General features: G+C 40.5%; 1 protein-coding gene across 5 annotated transcripts in view; it reads left to right on the forward strand.

Moving 5' to 3' along the window:
* The window catches only part of COP1 (COP1 E3 ubiquitin ligase), a 124,754-nt gene that overhangs the window by 32,624 nt on the left and 67,998 nt on the right, over positions 1-24,132 (forward strand). For all 5 annotated transcript variants that reach the window (XM_059478676.1, XM_059478677.1, XM_059478679.1 and 2 more), the window contains exons 10-12: positions 1,876-1,990; positions 5,353-5,488; positions 20,259-20,402. In XM_059478676.1, the coding sequence (XP_059334659.1) occupies positions 1,876-1,990; positions 5,353-5,488; positions 20,259-20,402 (395 nt within the window). The remainder of the gene's footprint in view (positions 1-1,875; positions 1,991-5,352; positions 5,489-20,258; positions 20,403-24,132) is intronic.

Consider the following 24,132-nt stretch of genomic DNA (forward strand, 5'->3'; position numbering starts at 1 on the left):
TAAGGAGCTTGTGTGCAGCTAAGAAGCTTTTTCACAGTTGTTAGAGGAGTCTTTAGAGTATCTGATGGAGTTCAGACAGTAAAATGACTCCTGATAACAGAGGAGTCCAATCTGATATTCTCAACTAGGGCAACCATAGTAGTTTCAGCCATTGAATAAAAATTGCTTGGGTATCTCTTCTATATCTTCTAATTTTTTCTTCCTGTTGCCCAGTATTGCTTAGAAAGTAGTCAGGGAGGAAGCTTCATAGAAACTGAATATCTGTTTTTTGGCAAAGTGTGAGCAGGTTGAAATGCTTAGCTGGGGGTGGTGTGATAACTGTGGGTTAGTGTCCCTTGCTTGGTTCTCAGCACAGCTGGGTTGCCAGGTGCTCCTCAGGGATCTTCTTTGGTATACAGTGGGCAAAGTCTTACATGATGGATTCCATCACAGTGTGGACTGGGATCTGGCAGGTCAGGCTTGAGTTTGGGTTTGTCACTCATTGTGGTTCAGGCAGCCTTAACTTAAGACTGAAATGATTGTTCAGTGCCTGAAGTTGCCTTGAGTCCAAATTACTACTGATGTGCTGAGGGAGACTGAGACATTGGAGGCTGGTGCACAAAAATGATAGGAAGAGACTATAGAAGTGTTCTATTAAGAGTTTTTTAAAGATGTAAAATTTTAGAAAATGGTACTTCAAGGTATTGATGTAGGAGCACTTCCCAGTGTTGTGTGTTGAGGTTGGAGCTGCTTTTGAGATGAAACAAGCTGTGAGGACCATGGGTGCTGTCACAGGCAAGCGTGAGCCACCATGTCAGTGTGTGGGAAGGGCTGGCTTGGAGGTTTCACTGCTTGGGGTTTGCTTTTTTTCCTGAAATGTTAGATTGCTTTTCATACAGGTACAAACAAAATTGAAGTGGGCTGTAAACTTATTCTCATTGGCTTGGTGGGTGGCTGTAATGAGGACAGGCTGTTCCCCTGCATGGATTGAGGGGGAGTTGGACACGAGGTGGGTTTTGTTAGTGCCATTGAGTAGCGTTACAGTCCCTATACTTCTCAAGGATGTTGTTCATTAGGGAGCTTGATGGTTCTTAAATCTTTGAAAATGTAGCTTTGAGGATGTGGTATGTGAGGCTTCTTAAACAGAACCTAAAGCAAGGAGCTCTTTGTGCCTCTTGTGTAGTAGAGGGTTTCATTCCTTTTCATCACTTGTGATTAAAATGGTGAGTACTGCATTTTCTGTGTCTGCTCCTGCAGGAAAGATTACTCACGTAGTTTAAATCCTTTGCTCCTACATCTCACTATTACTGTTTGGGTAGGTTGGGAAATGGCTTTAATGATGAGCTTCAGGAACTTCTTTTCAATTAACCTTTGAACTTCATGCTGTCTTCTGCTTCTGCTTTATTTGCTTAGTTTTACAGAGAGTTACTGAGTTGCTTCAAAAGAAGTAATTCAGTAACTAACTCATTAAAGTAAACATTTCCTTCTCTTTTAATGAGCTGTCTGCCAAGGATCTGAGGAGTATTTGTTGTACAATCTGTTTGATTTGTGAAGCTGCAAGTTGGCCTATGCTGTCTATCTGTATAAATGCAAGACAGGACTCCCCAAGGTTTGGGATTGCCTGTCCTGCATGTGAAGCCAGAATCACTAAATTTACTAAGGTTCAGGAAACAAAAACTGTCTAAAAGCAGGGATTTGTTTTTGTTACGTTAAAGGGTGCAGCATAGGACTCTAAGAAATAACTGTTGACAGTGCCAAGATCCTTCATTTATTGTCATTTTACACTTCTGACCTATTGCACATATTGTATAATTGCTTATATTTGGGTAAAATCTATAGAAGGGAAATCCAGGCCTGGCTTTTGGCTTCCTGAAGTGTTGTCCCTTCTCCCCTCAGACCAAAAAGCAGCCGTGGTATAACAGCACGCTGGCCTCACGGCGCAAGCGCCTCACAGCCCATTTTGAGGACCTGGAGCAGTGCTATTTCTCCACCAGGATGACTCGTGTCTCGGGTGAGTTCTCATGTGGTGTTCCACCTCTGATGTCAGGCACCTCTTGCAGAAAAACTTTGCTTTTGAGAGAGCAGTTTTCTCTTCTTTGCATGAGAATGTCACTATACACATTTGTGTTCCTCAGATCATCCCGTTTTGCTATTCTAGACCAATCTTTGAAGTTGCTAAATTTGGAAAACTTAATCCTGTCACTTTGGAGGGGCACATGTAATCCCTTACTGTGAAGGGCAACATCCACAGTAACAATTTCTCTGGTGCCTGTTCTGAAGATGAAAATGCTTGAAAGCAGAGGTTGTTGTCTTTCCACTAGATGTGGTATAAACCCAGTATTTGTAAGCATTGCTATTGAAATGCTACAAAGGTATAAACATAAATGGATACATTCTCCTGTATTTAGCATGCAAGAGGACATGTGGAGGTTATCCTTTATCTAGATTGTGTCTTGGTTAACAAATGGTTTGGACTACAGAAGCTGAGTGTGCAGCAGTGCTGTTGTCCCATGGGGCACACCTTAGATTTAAGGCCTGTTTTGGAGAATTAGAAGCTGTTTTCAAAATTGCTTAGATTGCCTCATTCATAATTGAGTAACAGTGTGACAGCAGCTAGAGTAATTGCCTAATAGATGCATGGGTCTTAATTACGCACAAGATCCTCCTAAGAAATGAGAGGGTCAAATAAGTGTGTCTTGAGGGCAAGGAGAGTTGTTCTGTAGCCTCTCTGGAGGAGAAACCAGCTTGGCAAGCAAAGCTTCAGGCAGTGGACTGTGGCAGGCAAGAGATTTGCAGCACCAAGCTTTGAGCTGCAGCCCATATTGAGTGTGACAGACTGCAAGGAAAGCAGCCAGCCCTCAGGGGGTGGGAGACACCACTTAGGGAGGAGAGGAAACCAGGCACAGATTGCTGCAGCAAAGTATATTTACTTATTGCCTTGGAAGGCAAGGACCAACCTCACAAGCCAGGATTGCTGGGGTAGAAACCACTGCTTTTTTCTTCTCCATTAATTTCATTTTAGTCTCTTTAAAATAAATAAATTTTAAAAGTTAATTTATAAATAGCTCCAAATATAAAAGCTGCAGCATGTCTTAGGGAAGCTCACTCTTAAAAGTAAATGCATCTTCTACCTGCTTGAGAGTATAGACTGGCTCAGTTCTCATTGTGCACAGCAAAATGATTTTAATAAGGAATGCAGCATGTTGGGAGGTTACTTCAATATCTGAAAGACTGGAGAAGCACTTTGCATGTGTCCAGCCAGATCCCTGTGTAGTGCTAGCAGGTGCTTTGCAGAATGCACTTCTTCACAGCTCACACTGAGATGTTTTCATGCAGAGCTGTCTTGGTGATGCATAACTGTGTTTATGTAAAAATAAAACTTATTAACCAAGGATAACAAATGGGGCTTTTCCCAGCATTCCCTTGTAGAAGGCATTCTTCTTCATAATTGGAACTATAAATATGAATGCAGTGAAATTGGTTTTTTGTATTTGTATGTGTCAGTTGCACCAAGAGCAGAGGATTTGCAAGTGCAGGTTTTCCCCTAAATAAGGGATAACCTATGATACTTGATTAAGTTTTCCTCTCCTGAGTCATTCCTGCATTTTGACACATTTTAAATGGGATTTAATGTGGATTTAAAGCTTTTTGCACGAAGTGCCTCTGACTGTTTGAGTAGGGAGTGGAGACATAACATTACTGTAATTATCAAATGGCCTTGCACTTCAGTGGGGAAAATGTCTTGAGAAATAATATTCGGTTTTCCAGGCACACACAGAGAATAAATTATAGGAGGACTGTGTGCTTGATCTCTAAATGAGGGAAATAGAAGGGTGGCAGCTATTTGTCCCTATCACAGTGCTGAAGGAGAAGAGAGTCTTTGAAAAACCCTGACTGATGTTTGTGTTGCTTCTCGAGCTGTTGCCTGTAGTGGTCAGGGGCTGATGATGTTAATTTAGAGCAGCACTTTGTTCATTTTGCACCTTTTCGTCCCTCTAACATGGATAATGTATTTGCTAGTACCCCAAACATGCTAATTACTAGCCTTCACTGTTCCTTTATAGGCTCAAACATTAAACAGTGCATATGAAGAACACTTCAAAATGCCTTACAAGCATAGATAACAATTTCTGATGGCAAGGAATTACCAGAGTGCAGAAATTATTATTCTCTGTGTTTTCCCATAAGAAATCACAGCTGGATTTTGCTTTTATAGATCAGCCTCTCTTTTTTACACCCTGGTATTTCCAAGCCTTTCTAATAAATGGATCTTGTTGTTTCCTTATGCTGCTGATAAGGCTGGCTTAACTAGTGGGTGGAATTGCATCTTTGTTGTGGGTATGTGTGGTTTCTCTGCTGCTGCATTGGATGCTGAGGTGTGCAGTACCTGTGAACCAGCAGTGTTAGCTGGAGCTCCCCTAAAATGAACTGGTGCAAAAAGAAAGTGAGGGTGGAAGCATTAAAGAGGGGATTCTGAGAATTGCTGCACATTTGAGGGGTCATTATGAAGCCTGAAGGCACTAACTGATGTTTGACTGTGGGTACATGATCATAGTGGGAATTCAGATTTACTTTTCAAGCATTGCTCTAAGTTAGGAATTTTTCCTTATTTACAAAATACTAAAATTTAAAATGGTTTAAATAAAATTACGTTCCTACTAAGAAAAGTTAGGACTTCTGAGAATTCAGTAAATGACTTTCAACTATCTACACTGCAATTTGCTTTTAACTTTTGTAGTAAACTGTTCCATTTCCCACAGAATATTTATCATCATTATTCAAGCTGGCTCAATTTCACCTTGTCTGTTGAAGGTCATAATTTTCACAAAACTTTTAGTACAGGGAGCCTTCTGGTTTCATGCTTGTCTTCCTTTTCCAGCCCTGAAATGATTCTCCCTTAGCTCTGTTGCTTTTGGAATAACAAGAGAAGTATTTTTTACTAAAAGTATTTTGAATGTAATTGACACCAAATGTAGACATACTGTAACAGAACAGGGAAAGGGATATACTTTCACCTCTGTTGAAAACTAGACATATCCTTTGCAGTGTATTTTGATATGCTTAAAAGTTTTCTGTTAATAATCTATATGGCCCATGGGCTCTGAATGTGAGTGAAATAAATGAGCTTACAAAATTGTATTTGACTTCTAGGCAGATTCTCAGCACAGTAGGTTCACCCAGATTTCATTTGTGCTCTGAAAAGCTCAGAATGCCTTCAAAGAACGCCAGAGATGAGAGCGCCTGGTTTTAACCAAGAATTCTCCCCAAATAACAAGCATCATCTGGAGACATAGGTGTTGATTTTTGTGTTTGCTGTTGGTTTTACCTTCTTACTCTTTTTCCTCCCCCTCCAATGTTGCTGCCCCTTCCTAGATGACAGCAGAACCACCAGCCAGCTGGATGAGTTTCAGGAGTGTCTGTCCAAGTTCACGCGCTACAATTCTGTCCGACCGCTGGCAACACTGTCCTACGCCAGTGACCTCTACAATGGCTCCAGCATAGTGTCCAGGTAGGGCACACTCAGTGCTGACCATCTGGGTGTGGGCTCCTGAGGCTGACTTAATAACCCATATTAAGCAAATTATTGTTGGTGTATATGCCAAAAATATATATTTCCCAAAAATAGTTTCACCGATGTGTGACTGTGTGTGATGATTTTGTGACTATTGTTCTGTGAAAGCACTCAGGTACGTCAGTAGTACTTTTTATTCCTGTTGGTATTGATTAAGACCAAATCCAGAATCTTTGAGGTGCCAGTATCAGCAGCTGTTGTACAAAGCCTGCTGTCTTCATGTTAGCTTAGTTGTGTTGTAAGTGATGCAGTTCTAGCATTTTAAAAGCCAAGCATCTTGTTTGGTAGTCTTAAGAATCTGTGGTGGTTTTATATTTTGTTGATAGGTCCAATCACAATGGCAAATATTAAAAAGCTGAGTTGTTTTTAGCTGTGATTGCTTGAAGTCTTGGGCTTTTGAAGCTGTTTATAGTGCTGAACACTAGTGAGGCAGTGTTATAAAGCCAATGAACAGTTCTGTTCTTGCCAGCAATTCCTCTGTGTCCCAGCTGTGCAGGGTGATCATGTCCTGTGTACTGCTGTTGAAGCTCATCTGAGCCTCCTGTGGACCAAATTTGACACATAGCTGGTGAAATGCTTTTGACTGTCTTTCAGCAGAATCATTTTCCTCTAGTTCAGGTCCATGAACCAGCTCCCTTAGGGATCAGGCTATATAATAGAGCACATGAAGAGGATGGGAGTTGCTGCAGCACTAACCTTAAACTGGTTTCTCCCACCCTGGGGGTTTTGCTTATTTGTGGTAGGTTGTCTTTGGAGCTCCTTGGGGTAGAAAAATGATGGAATATCTTAACTAGGAAATCTTCTCTGCTTGGCATATGTACAGGACCTGTTTGAGCTTCTTGCAAGCACATTTCACTGATTTAAATGTTTGTTCACAGCAGTCCCTTGAGAGAAGGAGTAGTATCATCCCTGTTCTATATATGGGGAGCAGGAAATCCAAAGAGACCGTACCTGAGGTCTTGGAAAAAACATTGTGTTGACAAGATAGATTAAACTTGTGTTTTCTGACTTTTCATCTAGCGCCTTATAAAGGGGCCACACAGAAAGTGACAAAAGAGCTTGAATGTTTGTTGAGGGACCCCAGAAATTTGCACTATTGAAGCAATTGGAGGCATTGTGTAGCAGAGATTTTGTTTAAAGCAGCATTGATTCCTTAACTACTGCAATATGTAGCAGGAATGTGTAATGTCCGACTCAGGCAGAGGTCAGAGCACAGTAATCAGGAATCTGACGTATCTTTAACCTGCACTGATTGGGTTCACACCAGCTGCAATGAAATGCAGATGGGAATCTCACTGCAATGTGGACAAACTTTCTCAGCTACTAGTTCAGCATGGATTGGATTTTGCTCCTTTGCCCTTTCTTCTCCTTGACATTCTGCAAAAGCAGCATTTTTGTGGTATTTGCTTAGAAAATGCTGGAAGGACAGTAAACCTCACTCGTATTCTGATTTTTGGGTGAAATATAAGTTTGAAAATGTTTGTTACTGTCATAATGAAGATACAAGCCAGTCCTAGAACTGGTAATTAAATGCATTTTACTGAAAAATAACTTGGTTTCCAAGTCAGTGTTCTCCCCTGCTCATGCTTTTTATTGGTCAAAGCATTTGAGAAATTTTCAGAGGTTTTAGTGTGCAGGCTCAGACAGTTCACATCTGAGCATGTCCTTCGGTGCTTTGGTAAAGCAGCTTTGCTGAATGTGCTGCTGCCATTTCTCTTGTTGGCTTCTGACTATTCAAACAGTTCCTGTAAATCAGAATTTGTTAATCAAGAATTTACACTTAGAATGTGTTGGCCAACACAGTCTGGTGTTCACCTTTTTTTTTTTTCATTTAAACTGATAGCCTCAAGTTGTGAGAGTCTGTGAACTAAATAAGAACAGCTTTTAAGTATTCACACGTGAGCCAAATTAAGGTATCTAAAAAGTGAAATAATGCTTTTAAGATGCTGTGACAGTTTTATTGTTTATTTGGAACACTTCACTGATCTTTAGATGTTTTCCTGGGCATGCAGTAGGAAACAGTGATGAAATGGCAGAAGGTTAAGTCTTGGTGTTTAGCTGTTGCTATTGAGACAAATGGATTTAAATACAGAGTTAATACAAGACTAATACGTAAGAAGTCTTCATAAAATTCTTAGGCAGTATTTTAAAGAGATATTTTAAGTATACTTCAAAATGCAAATAGAACTGACCAGAAGTTAAATTTCCTTGTGTTTTTGTTTTTTTTTTTAATAAGTTGCTGTTACAGATGGACAGCATGCAAAAGGTTTGGTTTGATTGCTCTAACCCTACATAAAGTTCACAGATGACTCCAAAAGATCTGCTGGCTTAAAAAACTTTTTTTTTTTTAATAAGATGTATTACCTTTAGGTTCACAAAGGAGAAGGAGGTAAATAATCCTTATCTGTAAAACACTGATGTTTAGAAGTGAAATAAAATTGGGTTTATGCTAACAGGGTGAAAAGTGTAATTAAAGACTGTGTACAAATAGGCTGAAAAAACTGTGGAACTGGGCAGCAGCAATACCCTCCTGAGAGCCTTGTGGTAAGAATGTTTATGGATGTCTGGACTTAACTGTGGACTACTAAAGAACTGTAAACATATGTATACAACTGTATTACATATGTAAACATATGTAATAAACAACTGTAAACAGTGTTACTAAAAAAAAATTTGATTTAATGTTTAGGAATGCTCCAGTTGCCTTTTAGAAAGAGGAAGCAGAGAAGGAAAATTTCAACCCTTTGTCCTTTTTCCCTTATTTTCTTCAGGAATACCAGATTATCAAGAAGAATGTTCAGGGAAAGGACATTTGAGGCTTTGCTGTTGCAGGTTACTGAGTTTGGCTGTAACATCAATTGGACTTCAGCATGCTTGCAGGATGAATGTGCAAGTATCTCAGTATGCTAAATGGCTTTTTAATGCACTCACTTCTCTTAAGTACAAAGTATTTACAGTTTTCACAAGTATATTAAATTTTGTTAGAATTGGGCCAAGGAATAAATTTTCCATTTATTATTCCCCCAGACAGAGCAGTTGTCAGAGCTTAACTTTCCTTCTCTCTGCTGGCAGTGGCAGTAAATGTAAAGTCTTTCTTTTAAAGATGAGTCTGTAAACTGCTGCGTTAGCATTACAATGATTTATGGAGAAAATTGCTTTACCACTGTCAGGGGCCTTCAGAGAATAATGTGGCAGTCTTTCATATCTGAGAAAAAGAACAGGAAAATCCAAGAAATGTACCACAATGAGGTGTCTCTATGAAGCCTGGGTACCAGAAAGCTGGTTCTCCCTGCTCCATGATTCCCAGCTTTGGGAACATGAGGAAACTCTAAAGTTTGGGGGCTTTGTGTGGGTTTCTGTCATTGGCTCAGACTTCAAATTCTTCCAGATTAGTTTACTATTTCTCTGAAAGATCTTAAAGTGACATTTAAAAGGTTTTGGATAGGTGACACTAACTATCTAAATCTAAAGGCTCTATCACTATCTAAAGGCTCAGTGATTTACATAGAGGCAAATAAACAACTTGAAGTTTTGGATGGAGAAGCCTTGGTTGAATCTTGATCCAGTGTTCAAAAACTGCATCTTACCTTTGGTGTCCATTATATTTTTTCCATTGCTTGCTCATTGTTCCATTGCTTCTAAGTAATGAATGAGATGTGAAGAGCTATCTCTTAGCATCCAAACAGTATGACTTTCTGTTTCAAGATCTGTTTCAAGATGGCATATTTGTTTGTGTTCAGCCTTTCAGTAATATGACCTGAAATTCTTTCTTCAAAGGTGAGCTTAAAAGAAAAAAATCCATTATGAGTGAGTTTTTAATGTATTCATTGAACTGTTTAATTTTTCTGTTGCCCTTTTTACTTTGGACTGTAATTATTTGTCCATATAAATTCTCAGATCCAGACTTTAACAAGATACTTTTTAATTCTGAATCCACCATAACAAGCCTTTTTTTTTTTTTTAATGCTTGGGCTGCCTAGGATTAGATGAGCCATTTTATTAAAGTTTGTGACCAGCAATGCTTCTTGCAGGTAAAATTAAATTAATGAAATGGAAACAGGATTATGTTTTAGTGTAGTAGATGCTGCTCCTTAAGAAATGAGGAAGGCTGGATTTTTACTTATAGCCTATTAAATAAACCATTTTTAAAATGGACTCTTATTTACAAGTGGCAGCTCAAAGCTGGACAAATCTGTCTTATTTGAACTATTCCCAAAAGTAGAAGGGAGTGAGAAATGTTTGGGTAAGGTAACCTAAATTGCAGAATTACCAAGGAAACTTGAAGTATAATTCCCTAAACTTACTTGAGGTTTGTGCTTCTCCTGTGGCTCTCTTACTTTCCTTCATCTGAAGTTCTGGGTTTTAGATCATGCATTGTCTGGGGCTGAAATGGGATTTTTGTTTAATTAGAGCTGAGTAAAGCACAGAGCCTTTCCTTACTTTCCCATCTTTCTCTGGAGTGCTGAACTGATAAATTTCCTAGTACATGATTGTGGTCTGGGTCCCTTGAGCAGAAGCTAAATGTGACTTGTACCCAGCCAAAGGGTTATGCAGGGGTCAGTGCTGATCTCTGAATTCAGAGTTCAGGGACACTGCCCTGGAACACAGCCCTCCAAGTCCCAGGATGGGCTGCTGGTACCAAGGACTGACACCAGAAAAGAGCTTATTTGCTTTTATCTCCAGTCTTGACCTGCAAAGTAAACCTTCTGGTGACCACAGTGATGCTGCAGAGAGAAGTTTTTTCTTTCATCAACATAAGAGCTAAAACTTAACTTGAAATTGGGAGGTTAATGAATGAAGTGGCATGGCTGCCAGTGGAACCTAATCTTTTTCCTACTAATTTCAGACAATTTGGCAGTAGGAAAAATCTTTTTCTCATTAAGCTCTCTTAGTACTTGAAACCTGTCTTCATCTGCAGACAATTAGATGAGAATTTTTAGTTGAATTTCAACTTTATGAATTGTCATAAATGATCTGTTAAAAGTATTGAGCAATCTTTTGATTCATTTGGGAACTGGCTTATAAACAAAATGTTTTAAATAGTGATTGCTCTTCAGGTTTTTTCTTTTTTTCTTTCAATATCTTAAAAAATCAATATGCAGTTTATGCAAGGTGTTTCCATGCTTTGCCATGTAGCAGTCACTGCCTGCAGCATGGGATAATCCAGTTTTGGAGTAGGATTCTCAAAGGGATGAGAGCTCCATCCTCAGATTCATTCAAGAACAGGCTGAAGAAAGCCCTGAGTAACCTGGCGTGATCAGAGCTGCCTCTGCTCTGACCAGGTTATTGGGCTAGAGACCTCAGAGTCTTGGGGACTGTACTTGTGATAAAGGTACATGACCAGAGCATTAGAAATTGTACATTTTGCCCTCACTTTCTACTGAGCATCTTCCTCTGCCCTTAGTTTTGAGAAGAATTTAAGGAGGAATTCTGTGTGTGGCTTGAACATGTGTAGTGCAAAGGGTATTTCACTTCTACAAACCTTATGATCACTCTTTACAATTTCAAGAGGGTTGTATTTATTGGATTTAAGACTGCTTTTCTTTTGAAGAGAGGTTTCCTGAAAGTGCAGGAACTCACAATGGATGCTGTAGTGTCAGAAGTGTACTTTGAGAAATCAGTATTCAGGTAGGAGGATGGTACTGATGCCTTTTTCAACCTAGAAATGAAACAACACATGCTTTCAATATAGGATAGAAGGTAATATAAAAGTGGATCTTTATTTTGAGGCCTTCAGAGGCTGTCATGGAGAATATCCACAAAAGCCTGTCGACATGGGGTGAAATACAGTTTAGCAAATGAGCAAAATTGACAAAAAAACATCAATTAGGAGGGCAAGTGGTGATGCAATTCCCCTCCAGGTCAAGCTCCTTCTCTGGACCACCCCACCTTGGTACTAGCTGTACTTTATGAAAATGTGTCTTGAAGAATTCTTCTCAACCTTGGTAACCAGGAAGAATCAAGATAGTATTGGGGCCCTGGAATTTGTTTTATCTTTCTGCCTATGGAGTGGGCATGGAAAATTACTGGGAAAACTAGCCAATAATACAATAGTCTCCAGAGCTACAAATATGTGTGCAAAGAATACAGAGAAAAAAGCATATAGAAAAAAAAGCAAAAACCAAAATGGCATCTTTAACATATGAAAATTTCCTTGCATCATTGTATCCACCCCTTTTGATTGCTCAGGATGAAAGTCTTTTCAGTGAGGCTGGAGGTAGCTGCCCTTCCATTCCTGGTGATGTTAATGTGGTAATGGATGTCATCAGGCAGCAGTGGTGTCTTGGCCTCAAGAACTGGATGGGCAAGCCACAAAAACTGTGGTTCCAGCATCTTGCACATACAGTTCGCATTCTGAGTGTTTGTAAAAGTCAAAGATGGATTTCATTTAATCCCCCCCAATTTTATAGCTTTCATTTGGCATTGAGTGTTGATACAGTGAATTCTTTTTTCTGCATAAAGACACAAACCTCTTATTAATAGAACATGGATTTCTGTATCTTATTACAGTATTCTTTTAATTTTCTAGCCATATTTGTTGTAAATGCCTGAATTTTTTGAAGAGCTAATGATCTGAAAAGTATTAGCATACCTTTGGATTTTTTTTGTTTGTTCCTGGCCAACTAGAGACATTAGCCTGTTAAATGGTGGGTAGTTGAGCAATATAATAAGAGTGTCTTAAAGCGTCAAAGATATGTGGTGTGGGCTTAAACGATTCTGAGAATAAACCTTACAAGCAGCTCAGCCTGGAGAAGAGGCTTGAGCTCATGATTATTAATATATCATCGTTTCCATTAATAAATACAGTTTCTGAGGCATGTTTGGGATTTATGTGCTGCATAGTTGTTTCATAGAATAAGGTAATAAATAACACAGAATAAGCTATGAAGTGATGTTTGTTTTCATGGGATTATATAAAGTGTGTGCATACATTTGTGTAAGTGAAGTCAGAAGAACTTCTCTGTGAGACTGTGGAATTAAGGGTATACATAAATCATTCTTTAGAAAAAGTAAAAAAAGGATAGCATTCAAAATACTGATGAAATAAGATTCAAAGTGCCATCAAAACAAATCTCATTAAACAGTTTTTTCAGCTGGATGAGAAATGCTTTAACCTTGTTCTGTCATTACCAGGCAATGGGAACATTGCAGTTAATTGCCCAAGCCCATCCTCTGGCTGCTTGGGAAAGGCTCATATGTGGTGTATGGATTTGGTATTTAGGAAGGCTGGTGCCTGTTGGATTGAGCTGGGTTGTCTAAAGAGGTTACTGTCTCCAGCTGTCCCTCCTGATTCTCTGCAGGGTGTCTGGCTGGAGGACTGGTGGCAGTGTCAGGAAAAGGCAGAGGCTTGGGGTGGTGATTTGTCTGTGAAATGGGACCTCTGGCAGTGTGGTCAGCTGGAGACAAACAGCTGCTGCTGCCAAATCATGGAGGAAGCATTAACAGGAGCCTACAGACAGAGTGCATTGTTTAAAGTCCGAGTATTGATGGAGAATTCTCTTTCAGATCTGTTTGTTCCCCTGCCTCATCAGCTCTGTCAGCTGTTGCTGTGCTCAGTTTTAAAGAAACAAAATCCTTGTTGGTGTAGTAACAAAAAGGTGGCTTGGAAACAAGTTTTATATCTAGAAGGCATTTCAGTACTTGCTACAACTGAATTCCTTCCTACTTAATGATAAGATGATGCTTTTGTTCAGACTATCTTACAGGCTGTTGTGGAGCAGGGTTTCCTCTCTAAAACCTTAGCTTGGGTAGAGGCTGCTATGTTCTGTTCCAGCTGAACATGAGGAACTTCTTTCCTGTGCAGTGATGGTGCACTGGCAGATTGCCCAGACAGGGCGTGGAGTCTCCTGAGATATTCCAGAACCATCTGGATGCAAGGCTGTGCCATGTGCTCTGGGGTGATCCTGCTGGAGAAGGGAGGTGGCACCAGATGACCCACTGTGGTGGCTTCCAGCCTTATCCATTCAGTGATTCTGTACTGGAAACACTTCCCAAACTTGAAGGCAGATGAGAATGTTTGGATAGCTGTAACCTTTTCCACCTTAAAGTTTGAAAATGTTGACTCTGTTGTGCCTGCTGCCAGCTGTTCATAACCCACTGTGTACCAGCCCAGCTGGGTGAAATGGTACCTCCTGGGTTTCAAATACAGATATAGGTTACCCAAAATACTGCAGCAGGCAGACTGATCATTTGGCTTGAATTTTAAATAGTGTCATAAGGAACGCTCTGCGTTTAACTGTTGGCATTTTTAGTTAAATTTCCCCTGCTCCAGGAAATTATTTTAAATTGTGTTTGTGGAAAAACTGAATCTAATCCTCATTAAGTTGCAGGGTAGTTGTTTGCAGCAGCTCATTGTACTTCTGTGGATCTGGCATAGAAACCCTGGCATTGTTGTCATCTTCTCTTCAACAAGCAGAAGAGCATCGCCCAGCAGTAAAGTGGCATTTTATCAATATGCTTTTTTTTGGTGGCTTGCAGAATTCAGCAGTTCCCTATAGGTTTTCTCATCATTAGTGTTAATTAAGCCAAGTTCCCCTAATGCATGTATGGGAAAAAACCTAATGCAGTCGAAGAGGCTGTCTCTAGCTATAATCTTACAGCCAAGACTGGGACTCTGCTATGGCTTTCTGGGATATTTTGGGTTGTATTTAGAGGAGATTAGGTTAATGGTAACTTCTTTGCAAAGTAGAGAGGAGCATAGTTCTGAAAACTGAGCTAATGCAAGAAGCCCAATTAATCTCACCGCACTATATGCTCTCATTGGGTTTGAAAAAAGAACGACTCCGTTTTATCTAGAGATGACAAAGCATAAAAGTCACTCTGTTGGGTTTGATTTCTGAGCTGTGAGATGGATCTGAGCCCACCAAATCTCCTCGATTCAGGTTTAATATTCTCCTTTAAACAAGCTCTTTATGGAACAGGAGTATTATGAAGTGGTCTCTGTTAGAACTGCTGGCATTTCATTACACTTAAAAGGATTTTTATAAGCAAGAAGTGGGCCTGGAACTAGGTCTAATGCCATTACTTTGTTAATGTAGTACCTTTTTATGCCTTTCTTCAAACAGAGCAGAACAGCCCTCCAGGCTACTGTGCCTGTAAGAGAGATCCTGACAGTGGGACTGCAGCATGGCTGTGCAATGATGTCTTTCCAAGGGAGCCCAGAGCTCAGGACTGTCCTTCCCTGTGCAGTGCAGGCTTTGCTGGGCTAATGCAGCAGCCTTCCCAGCCTGTTTCCCTGATGGTGGGGGAAAGTTAATTAACACACACAGCTGACTTTCCAGTCTCTGGTTTTTGTGGTTCATATAGGGGTTTGATTAAGGGTAACATTCTCATTGGATGTTCGGAGCCTGGAGGAGGAGAGGAGGTGGGAAGGGTACCTTGGCTACATTCAATGGAGCCACTGGAGCTGGGATATTCCAAGCAACTCCAAAGAATGGCATCAGTCTGAAATAGCTTAGGGTCCTCTGTCCCATGGTTTTTATTAGACATCCATTAGACCTGAATCTGATCCACTGAGAGTAGCTAAGATGACTTCACCTTGATCAGAGGACAAATCTGGCAAATTTCTGGTGATCTAGGGGTCACATCTAACCTAAGGTAATGTGATTCTTCAGGATAAAAGTGTTTGCTGTCTGATAGAATGACTTTGAGTGATAATCTCATTTATGCATTTAACTTATCTATCCAAATAACAGTTTACAGAGAATTGAGGTTTAAGTGGTCCTTTCTGACTAGAGATAGCAGCTACCTGTCTGGGATCATGACATGCTTGCTCAGTTTATATTTTAGAAAATATCTGGCAGCCTGGGAGTTTGAATCAAGAAATATGTTCTGCAGTGGTGGTCTGTCCTTGTCCCTGTGACACAGATTAAGGACTCAGAAATAAAAGCAGTGACCTTACTTAGGTGGTGGTGCTCTGGAGTAAGGAGTAACTAATGGAACTGCTGCTTTATTATAGAGAAAAACCTCAGTGGTTTATTTCATCCACTCACAGCTTTAGCAGAACAAGCTTTTGGTACTGAAACTTCATATCCTTTGTTTCAGTAGCTTTGGTTTTTGTGTGTGACAAAATGTAGGCTTTGAGCTGATAGAACACAAAGTCTGAGTGCTTTACTGCAGCTTCCTATGCCTGAATATAGCTTTGTTTTTAAAAAAACATGTTAGTATGCTAGTAGTGCATACCTAGTGACACTAATTACCTTCCTTAATTACTTAAAATATCAGTCTGTTGTAAGCAGTCTCTCAAGTGTGTGATATTAATACTGATTTCTGTATTGGCCCCAGGTGCTTAACAGCCTACAGCGGTGCCCACAGTGTTGGATTGTAACCTAAATATCTAATCTTTGGCTTTGGTGCCTCAAAATGAGCATTGGAAAAAGACAGCCAGGCTTGGGATTGTTAGGAGTGACAGGACACCCCTTGGAGGAGGCCATGCAGTGGAAGCACAGAGTAAGAAAGACTTTAAGGAAATAAAAGTGAAGGATGAAAACTGCTTCTGGCATCTCTCATTCTTCTCACCAATTAAGTCCCAACAATATATTCATGTTGTCATTAAATATGGGATTCCACAGCAAGATAGGAGTTGATGTTAGAGATACAGAAATAGAAACAGCACTAGGCTGGGGAGAAACAGAATTGAAAGCCTTTGGTATATCCAGAGAGGACAGTATGTCTGTGTGTGTGTCTCTATTTATATATCTATATAGATATATACAGCTCCATGAGAGGGACTGAATCATCTACTTTGTAAAAATGGCAACTCCTACATTCACAGATCTTGGTAAGGAGTCAGGGCTGAGGCATTTTTGGTTACAGTGGCAATTGTAGGCTGTGTATGTGAAGGGGAGAGGGGCAGTGGGCTGAAGACCTTTACCTTTAACTGGTGGTGCATTAAAGGCAAATGCACTTCGATGCCTTCTCCCTGCCTTCTCCTGTTTTCAAACAGTGGGTATAGTGCATCCCTGTTGATATCTGGTGTGAACCAGCTGTACATGGATTGCTGTTGTCAGGAGTTACTACCTGAAACATGTGTGTGCTTCTTAAAAAGTGTAACTGGGAGGGAGGAAACCCTCCTCTGTTCCAGATCAAATCTTCTGGCCAGTACCTCCTAGCTGTAGTGTGACTTGTTGAACACCAGTCTTGCTGTTGCCTTGCTCATAACCCTTTTGGGGAGGCAGCTGCTCTATTCCTTTAATCAATTTAGTTGCCCATCTGTATGCATTCCCTAACTCCAGCTCATCCTCCGGGGATGTGGAGAACAACTGCACACACCAGCAGGATGCAAATGTACTAAGGCTTTACACAATGGCAGAGCTGCTAAATACTCCTTCTTTACTCTTTCCCTGCTGCTCTATCCTCAACACCAAAGCAGGCTTCCAGGCATGTTTCAGAAGCAATTTATTTCATAATTCTATTTGTTAGCTATGAGTGTTCTCCAAGGTCACAGGCTTTACCATTAAAATAAAGCAGTTGATTTATAATCTCACAGATTGGGAATTAAGACAAGCAGTGGAGAAACCAGAACCCTTGAGGATGTGCTTACTTTCTAGCAGCCCTTAGTGATATTTCCATAAGATGTTGGAAAGCAGTGATTTGGGAATGAGAGATGTCTCTCTTCTATTTTCCCTAAAACAAAACTGTCAGATCCTTTCAATCTGATTTCTGTAAGTAATTCTGTGGCATGTTCATAAAGCTCTTTCAAATATCCAGCAGTTCATATGTCCCCAAAAGATTCCTTATAGAAATTTGCTTAGTCTTGGTTGGTCAGAAATGTGGAGTTTAAAAATAGGTTGAACAAAAAGGAGCAGTTGATAACTGTTTTTAACAAGTACATCTTTGAGGAGCAAGGACCACTGCTGGTCCAGAAGGTAATTTCACTGGAGGTTTTAATTATTTCCTGTTATTCTATTGCATGTTGTTATTGTGCTAATGAGGAATTCACTAGGACTGTGGAAATGTATCACCTGCAAAACGGAATGTTGTATTTCTGAGCTGGCTCTTTTGAGTCTTTTGACAAGACAAAACAAAACTTCAATTCTCCAGTGAATTTTCATATAGATAAGCAAGAGCTTACATTGACACAAAGACTTCAAGCAGCAGGTGACAGGAGTACCCACGAGCCAGTTAAATGCAAATAAGGCTTGTATAATACTAAGTGTATTTAAAAGACTTGCAAGAAAAAGCATTAAAATGATGGTTGCTGTGCAGGTAGGCTGTTTGTCCTAATGCTGTTTAGTCCAGGTGTAAGCAGAGCTTTGCAAGTACTAGGAACAGTTCTCTATGGAGAATGCACTTGATTAGGTAGTTAGATTGTTCCTATTTTTATTTGTAAATCACTGTTGAAAAGCTGACTGGCAGAAAGAGAGAACACTGGCTGTTCCAGGACTGAGCACAGGTGATGGGAGGCCAAGGTGCAGGTGTGTGTTGGTCTGCACTGTAGTTGTTTATTTCTGCATTCTTTTTCTCCCTGCAGTGTCTTTGATGCTGTTTGAAGGTCACAGGTCTGACAATTCTATTACTTAAGGCTTTTTATTTTTTTAATGATGTGTTAACTTTTATGGGCCTCTTTAAACACTAATTTGTTTTGTCTACAGCATGTCTCTATTAAAAAAAAAAAAAAAAGAATTAATACTAGAGAAGCAAACCCAACCCAAATGAGAGAGGTTCTATTCTGCTCTAATAACTTGGCTTTTTACCAGACATTGTAATGCATTCTTTTTCTTTCTTCAGCAGAAGGCTGAGGGTTTAAATTGAATCCAGGCAGATGAATCACTGCCATCACTTTAGTTGTGCTTTACCTGAATCCACAGGGCAGAGAACAGGAGAAGAGACAGTAGTTCAATTAAGATTGTGGTACAAGTAAATCCTTTGTATTGTTATAGAGGCTTTGATTATAAAGTTCTTCCACAGAATAGGGTGAGCTGACAAAACAAGATAGACCTGAATGGTATTTTCATCCTGTGTGTATAAAAAGTGATTTAGATTAGTGCAGATCTGGGGAGTGGGGAGAGCAGCCTGGATGCTTAGGTGACTTCTTTCCCTCTCCCATTTTATTTAAATAGATGCCTGCATGCCTGTTTAATTCCCCAGCCATAAGCATGTTCCTCCCTGCATTTTGGAGGCTCATGATTCTGCAGGCTGCACCTGATTAGGTTTTCTAGCAGTCACTTGTGAGTGGGGCCATCTCCTGCCACTCCTGGGAGAAGTTTGGGTGCCTGAGTTAAATGGCCAAGTTTCAAGCTGCTTCATTGAATTATTTTAAAGCCACAGACTGCATATCAACAGTCTTTTCTCTCCATAGTTTAAAAATAACTTGATAATATCTCCTTTGCAAGGACTTGAAAATTCTGTTGGTGTTTAAATTTATCTTCCCTTGGAAACATTGCATTGCCTTTGACTCCTCAGCTCTGTGAGGAGCGGAAAGCTCATGCTGTTACAGCAATGGGGGCAGCCTGAAGAGCCTTTTCTCTTCTTGTAATTGGTTTAATGCCTTCTAATTGTAGAGGGGTACCTTAAATGCCCCTACTCTCAGGATTTTGAATGTGGAATTAGTGTAAATTCAGTTTTTCCTGCTGCCATTAAGAACTTCCTCTGTGGTTCATAAACGCTCTGGATTCTTAAGGGGGAAAAAACCAAAGTGATAAAGACAGCAGGGATTTAAATGAAGAACTCCAAAAGAGACCTGTCTAAACAGTAGACTGATTGCTTAATCAGAAGACTTGGGGACAGCTGGTTACTGACCATAGAAACCTCCTGAGTGAGGGCAAATGCTGCTCCCACCCTTTCTGGGGAGTGTCTCATTGAGGCTGATGCCCTCAGAGGAGACAGGTGTATGTGCACCTGCCCTGCCAGCAGTGCCATGGGCTGCAGGAAAGCAGAAGCTCCTGGGAAGTAGGATTACTTCCCCAGCTGCTGGATGTCTAGCAGATTTCTCTCAAGCCCTTCCAAGCTGTGAAGGTAGGAATGACATTAGCTGTTTGTAACCTGTTGCCTGCCTTTCTCTTAGATGTGTTTCGCTACAACCTCAGGCTTTTCTCATTTGCAGCTTAACTTTGTTATAAGTTGACTGCTTTTACTTCCAGCTTCATTGATATTTATTACAAACTTGCCCTGCAGGTCAAGAAAGAAGGTGCCTCTGTTTGCACAAGCAACCCTAAATGGAAGTCATAGTTGTTTTTACAGTACTGATGATCTGATTTCAACCCCCTGTGGTTACCCAGGGAATTTAGAAGGGTTTTTTTTTTCACAAATGCTGCTTTGCTCTGTATTAGTACTTTAAAAGTTCCTGAAGCTGTTGTACACAGGAGGAATCAATGGGCAGTCATGCCATGGAATGTTAAGCATGTTTCCAGGACAAGCTCTTGGCTTTGACCTTTGGGTACCATGCAGTGTAGATGGTGTGGCTGGACTGAAAAACCTCCAGAGCATGTGAACAAATACCCTGGCTGTGGAGGGTGATTGTGTTGCCACAAAAATGGAGCTGTGTGTGTTGTTGGGGGATGGATTAGGGAACAATGCTTAGAGCAAGAACTCCACACTGTTGGGGTGTGTGCCAGATCTGACCAGGGTGTTCTGAACTGGGTAGGTCCACACTGCAAACTGTGATTTTCAACTCTGCCATACCAGGATGTTTAGGAGGTAAAATATCCTCCTGGTAAGTATGTGGGGTATTTTTACAGAATTCTCAACCTATATTTTTGTTTCTCAGTATTGAGTTCGACCGAGACTGTGACTACTTTGCCATCGCTGGAGTGACAAAGAAGATTAAAGTCTATGAGTATGGTACAGTCATTCAGGATGCAGTGGATATTCACTACCCTGAGAATGAAATGACCTGTAATTCCAAAATCAGGTAGGCATTGATTTATATTTGAACTCAGAGTGCCTTTTCCACTTGATTGTTTGTGTAGCAATTGTTCTGCTTTCTCTATGGGAATTGGAGAGGAAAGGAGGAATGCAGGCACTGATGGAGATTGGGTGGCACAGGCACTGTTACTTGTGTTTACTGGGTTCATCCAAGGCTTGATGAACAAAGCCCACATATCTGGAGGAGAAAAGGCAACAGGGAAGTAAACTTGCAAATGCTGTTGGATACCTGCTCAAAGTGGTGGATACATGTTCCAGGTAAAGTCATAGCTTGTCCAAGGTAACCTCTGTACCTAGTTCTTCTTAACAGTTACTGATTCTTCATGTTCTCTTCATTGACCAGATCCTTTCTGTTCTTCTGAGAGGTTGCTAGTTCTCAGGAAATGTTCCTCACTGGCATCTTCTACCTGGGAATTTTTGTCTGCCTGAAGTACTGTTCTGCTGGGCCTCATAATATAAAGCTCCTGAGAAAGGACCTTTCTTGATTTTTTTTGCTTCTGTGCTATCATTACTGTGAATCCATTTTTTTATCCCTTTAGATGTATTAAACCAATGAAATATAGACCACCATGTTAGAAACTCAACTGAAAGAATCCAGCTAAATAACTTTAAAATTCTAATTCAAAAAATCTCTTAAACCTCAGAAGTAAATAATAGAGGCAATCAAACCCATTCAGTATTATAATACAAGTCTCCAGCATCTCTGTTGCAATAATTTGTTTTTATTTGTTACTCTACGTTTTAAAAGCAGTAAAGCACCCGTGAAAGTGCAAGTAATAAATTTATGTAACAGTCCAGCTTCCATGAAAACAAAATGTTGTGCAACAAAATTAAGAATGTTTGTGAGCCTATTTTAGAGCGTAAAAGTCACGCTTTGTTTTGTAGCTGACACATTTCTAAAGATAGCTCAGTCATTCCTGTGTTGCTTGTGCTCATTGTTCCCAGGAATTACATAACAGTATTTTATGAAGGGAAAGATGTAAATGCAGCTGACCCTGGGACTAGATTTCACAGTGGGTAAAAGCAGCCTGAGTGGTTTGTATTGATATGCTGTACTGATTATGGAGCTTGTGTTTGGCTGGGCTGGTGAAATATTCTGCATTTTTACCTGAGTTTGCACCATTCAGCTTCATTTTTGTGGAGAGATGAGCAGAATAGTAGGAGAACCATCTCGCAGTCTATTAATACCTTTTGCTTAATTAGAAGGAGAAAAGCAATATGTGTTTGGAATTTGTTTCAAGTTGTCCAAGAAATACCAAACTTGCAGTTTCAGTTTTGACAGGGGAGCTACCCTGAGAGTTGTTAATTCCCCTTCCCCCACAGCTGCCACTGAGGAGGGTCACATTAGGGCTTTCTCTGGTGTTACTCATGTTGGCTTTGTGCTCCAGCCAGGATGCTGCTTGCTTTCAAGATTTTTCTCATTCTCAAATTTCATGCACGTATATATTTTATGTGTATATGACAATGCTAAATGTACTGTCCCCTGACCCTCTTCCTCAGCAGAGGGGGTTTGGGTCCTCTCTCATTTTCTTGCCCTAGTTTCTCTCATTCTTTTGAAGAAATAAATGGTGGGGGTTTTTTCCCCATCAACCTCCTCCAATTATATCAGGCTTCCTTTGGCAGGTAGGTGCTTTTGGCTTTGACAAATAAAGTTGGTCTGTCAGTCAGAGGCATCCTTGCTATATCCATTAGCTGTGCTGCCAGTCACCGGTGCCGGGGCTCACTGCTGCAGCGTCAAGCAGCATAATTGCTTGCTTTTCTGAAGTGGCATAGCTTGAGGGAGAAGTTAGAGATGAAGGCTGCAATTTCATTATGGAATATTGCAGTGTGCTGAAAATGTGCCCATATTGTAATAGAAAAATCTAAATAAGTGGAGCCTGCTCTTTGTAAAAAGCCTCAGTTTAAAGCCGTTGATCTTAATTTGGGTGAAAGTGCAGCTTCTCCAGGAGACTTTACCTGTGAGTGCCCCTTCTGTTATCAAAGACAAACATATTTCTGCTCTAGCAAATAGGTGGTATTTTTCTTCTTGGCAGAGATGCAGGGGTCTGTGTGCAGATGGGATTTGGTGACATGTCTCTCCTGGTTAAATTGATCCTGGTTAACCTTGTTCAGAGCAATGATGCCGGAACATAAATCATTAGCGATGATGTTGGTGACTCAGCTTTCAGAGGAGCAGAGGCTCTGATGGGCTTTTATAAAAGCAGACAGGTGACAGCATTTGTGAGGACTTGTGTCTGGCCAAGAGCAAGTCTGGCCCAGAGCAGCTGCGGGAAGGGAAGCCCGTGCCGGGGCTGGTGCCAGCCCAGCCCTGCTCTGCCATGTGCCAGCTGGGTGCCTGCTGAAAGCTTGAGCTTCGTGCCAGCAGTAATTGATTGTAGGCTTTCCTGGAGCAGAGCCCTGGTACCAGCTGTAGCTGAGTCTCTTCCTCTTTTCCAACCCCCTTTTTTTACACCCACCTGCTTCTTAAATACATTCTTTTTCATCATCTGCTAAGCCTTCTTATCCCTATTTTGAAGAGCGGGGAGGAAGTCGGTGTGTTGGGTTTCTGGTAAATGTGCATCACATCCCCTGGGAACAACAGTGGCATAAGCTTCCAGGAAAAACACAAGATGACACATAAATCCTCATAAAAATCCCATTTACAGATTCATAGCTTCAGTACAAGAAACAAATCCTGGCATTGTGTAGTAGCTATAAACAGCACCCTGTGAGCTAATTATGACTTGCTGTGTCCCTAGCTATGGCAGGCACTAATCTGCAGCTCCCCCCGTGCAGGAGATGGGAAAGGACAAAGAGGAATGGCTAGCAGCAAGCCACAGCTCTGCTCTGATTTATTCAAGAGGCACATTTGTTGTTTTGCCATAGGTCACAGGGGGAGAAAAAAAAGGAGATCTAGCATTCAGGTAAAAAATTGGCTTTAGGCCTTGTTAATCTACAGCAGATGATGTGTGAGTGTGGTTAGGTAAACATGCTTTTGAAATCTGTGTTTAGTATTCTGCATGCTCACCACCGTGTGTTTGCAGCATCTGTACTTCAGTGATAGATGTTACCACAAACCTCCAAAATCAGCTGCATCTGTTTAGTCAATTGCAGTAAAAGCAAGGCATCAGTATTCTTTCTTTTTTAGGAGGCTGCTAATATTTTACAGTTTTCATTTTTTGGTGTCAATAAATCAAATATGTGATTGCTATATCCTAATAGTGCTTCATGGGTGTATTGCTGTCAGCTTTGAAAATGGCAGCCACTTCTTGCTATTAACTTTAAATTAAGCAAAAACTTGTCATATTGTCTTTTTCATTGTAGACTCTGCAATTTGGAATGGTATGAGCTGGTTGTGTTGGGTGCCTGTATTTCCAATGCAGAGGATGTTTGACAATAAACAGGTTATAAGGAAATATGTCTTCAACTTGCATTAATTCAGGTTTTTGGAATCACTAATTCACTTTGCAAGAAGATGAAATTTTTCTCCAGAAGTATTTGTTTTTAACCATAGCAGAGGTTTTCTTTGAATTGATTAGGAAAAAAGGGGTTTATTTTAAAACATTCATCACAGTAATATAATTCCATATGTCTCTGAAGTATTTGTTTCGTGTTGTTATTCATGTGGATGTCCTTTGCAGTAGTAGATCATGCTCTTAAAAACATTTCAGTCCTAAAACTACCAGTCATCAGCTGGCTCATGGTGACAGAGTGGGTCTGAAGCACTTGGTGCTCAG

The sequence above is a fragment of the Ammospiza nelsoni genome, chromosome 9 (assembly GCF_027579445.1).
Source record: "Ammospiza nelsoni isolate bAmmNel1 chromosome 9, bAmmNel1.pri, whole genome shotgun sequence".
Classification (NCBI taxonomy): Eukaryota; Metazoa; Chordata; class Aves; order Passeriformes; family Passerellidae; genus Ammospiza; species Ammospiza nelsoni.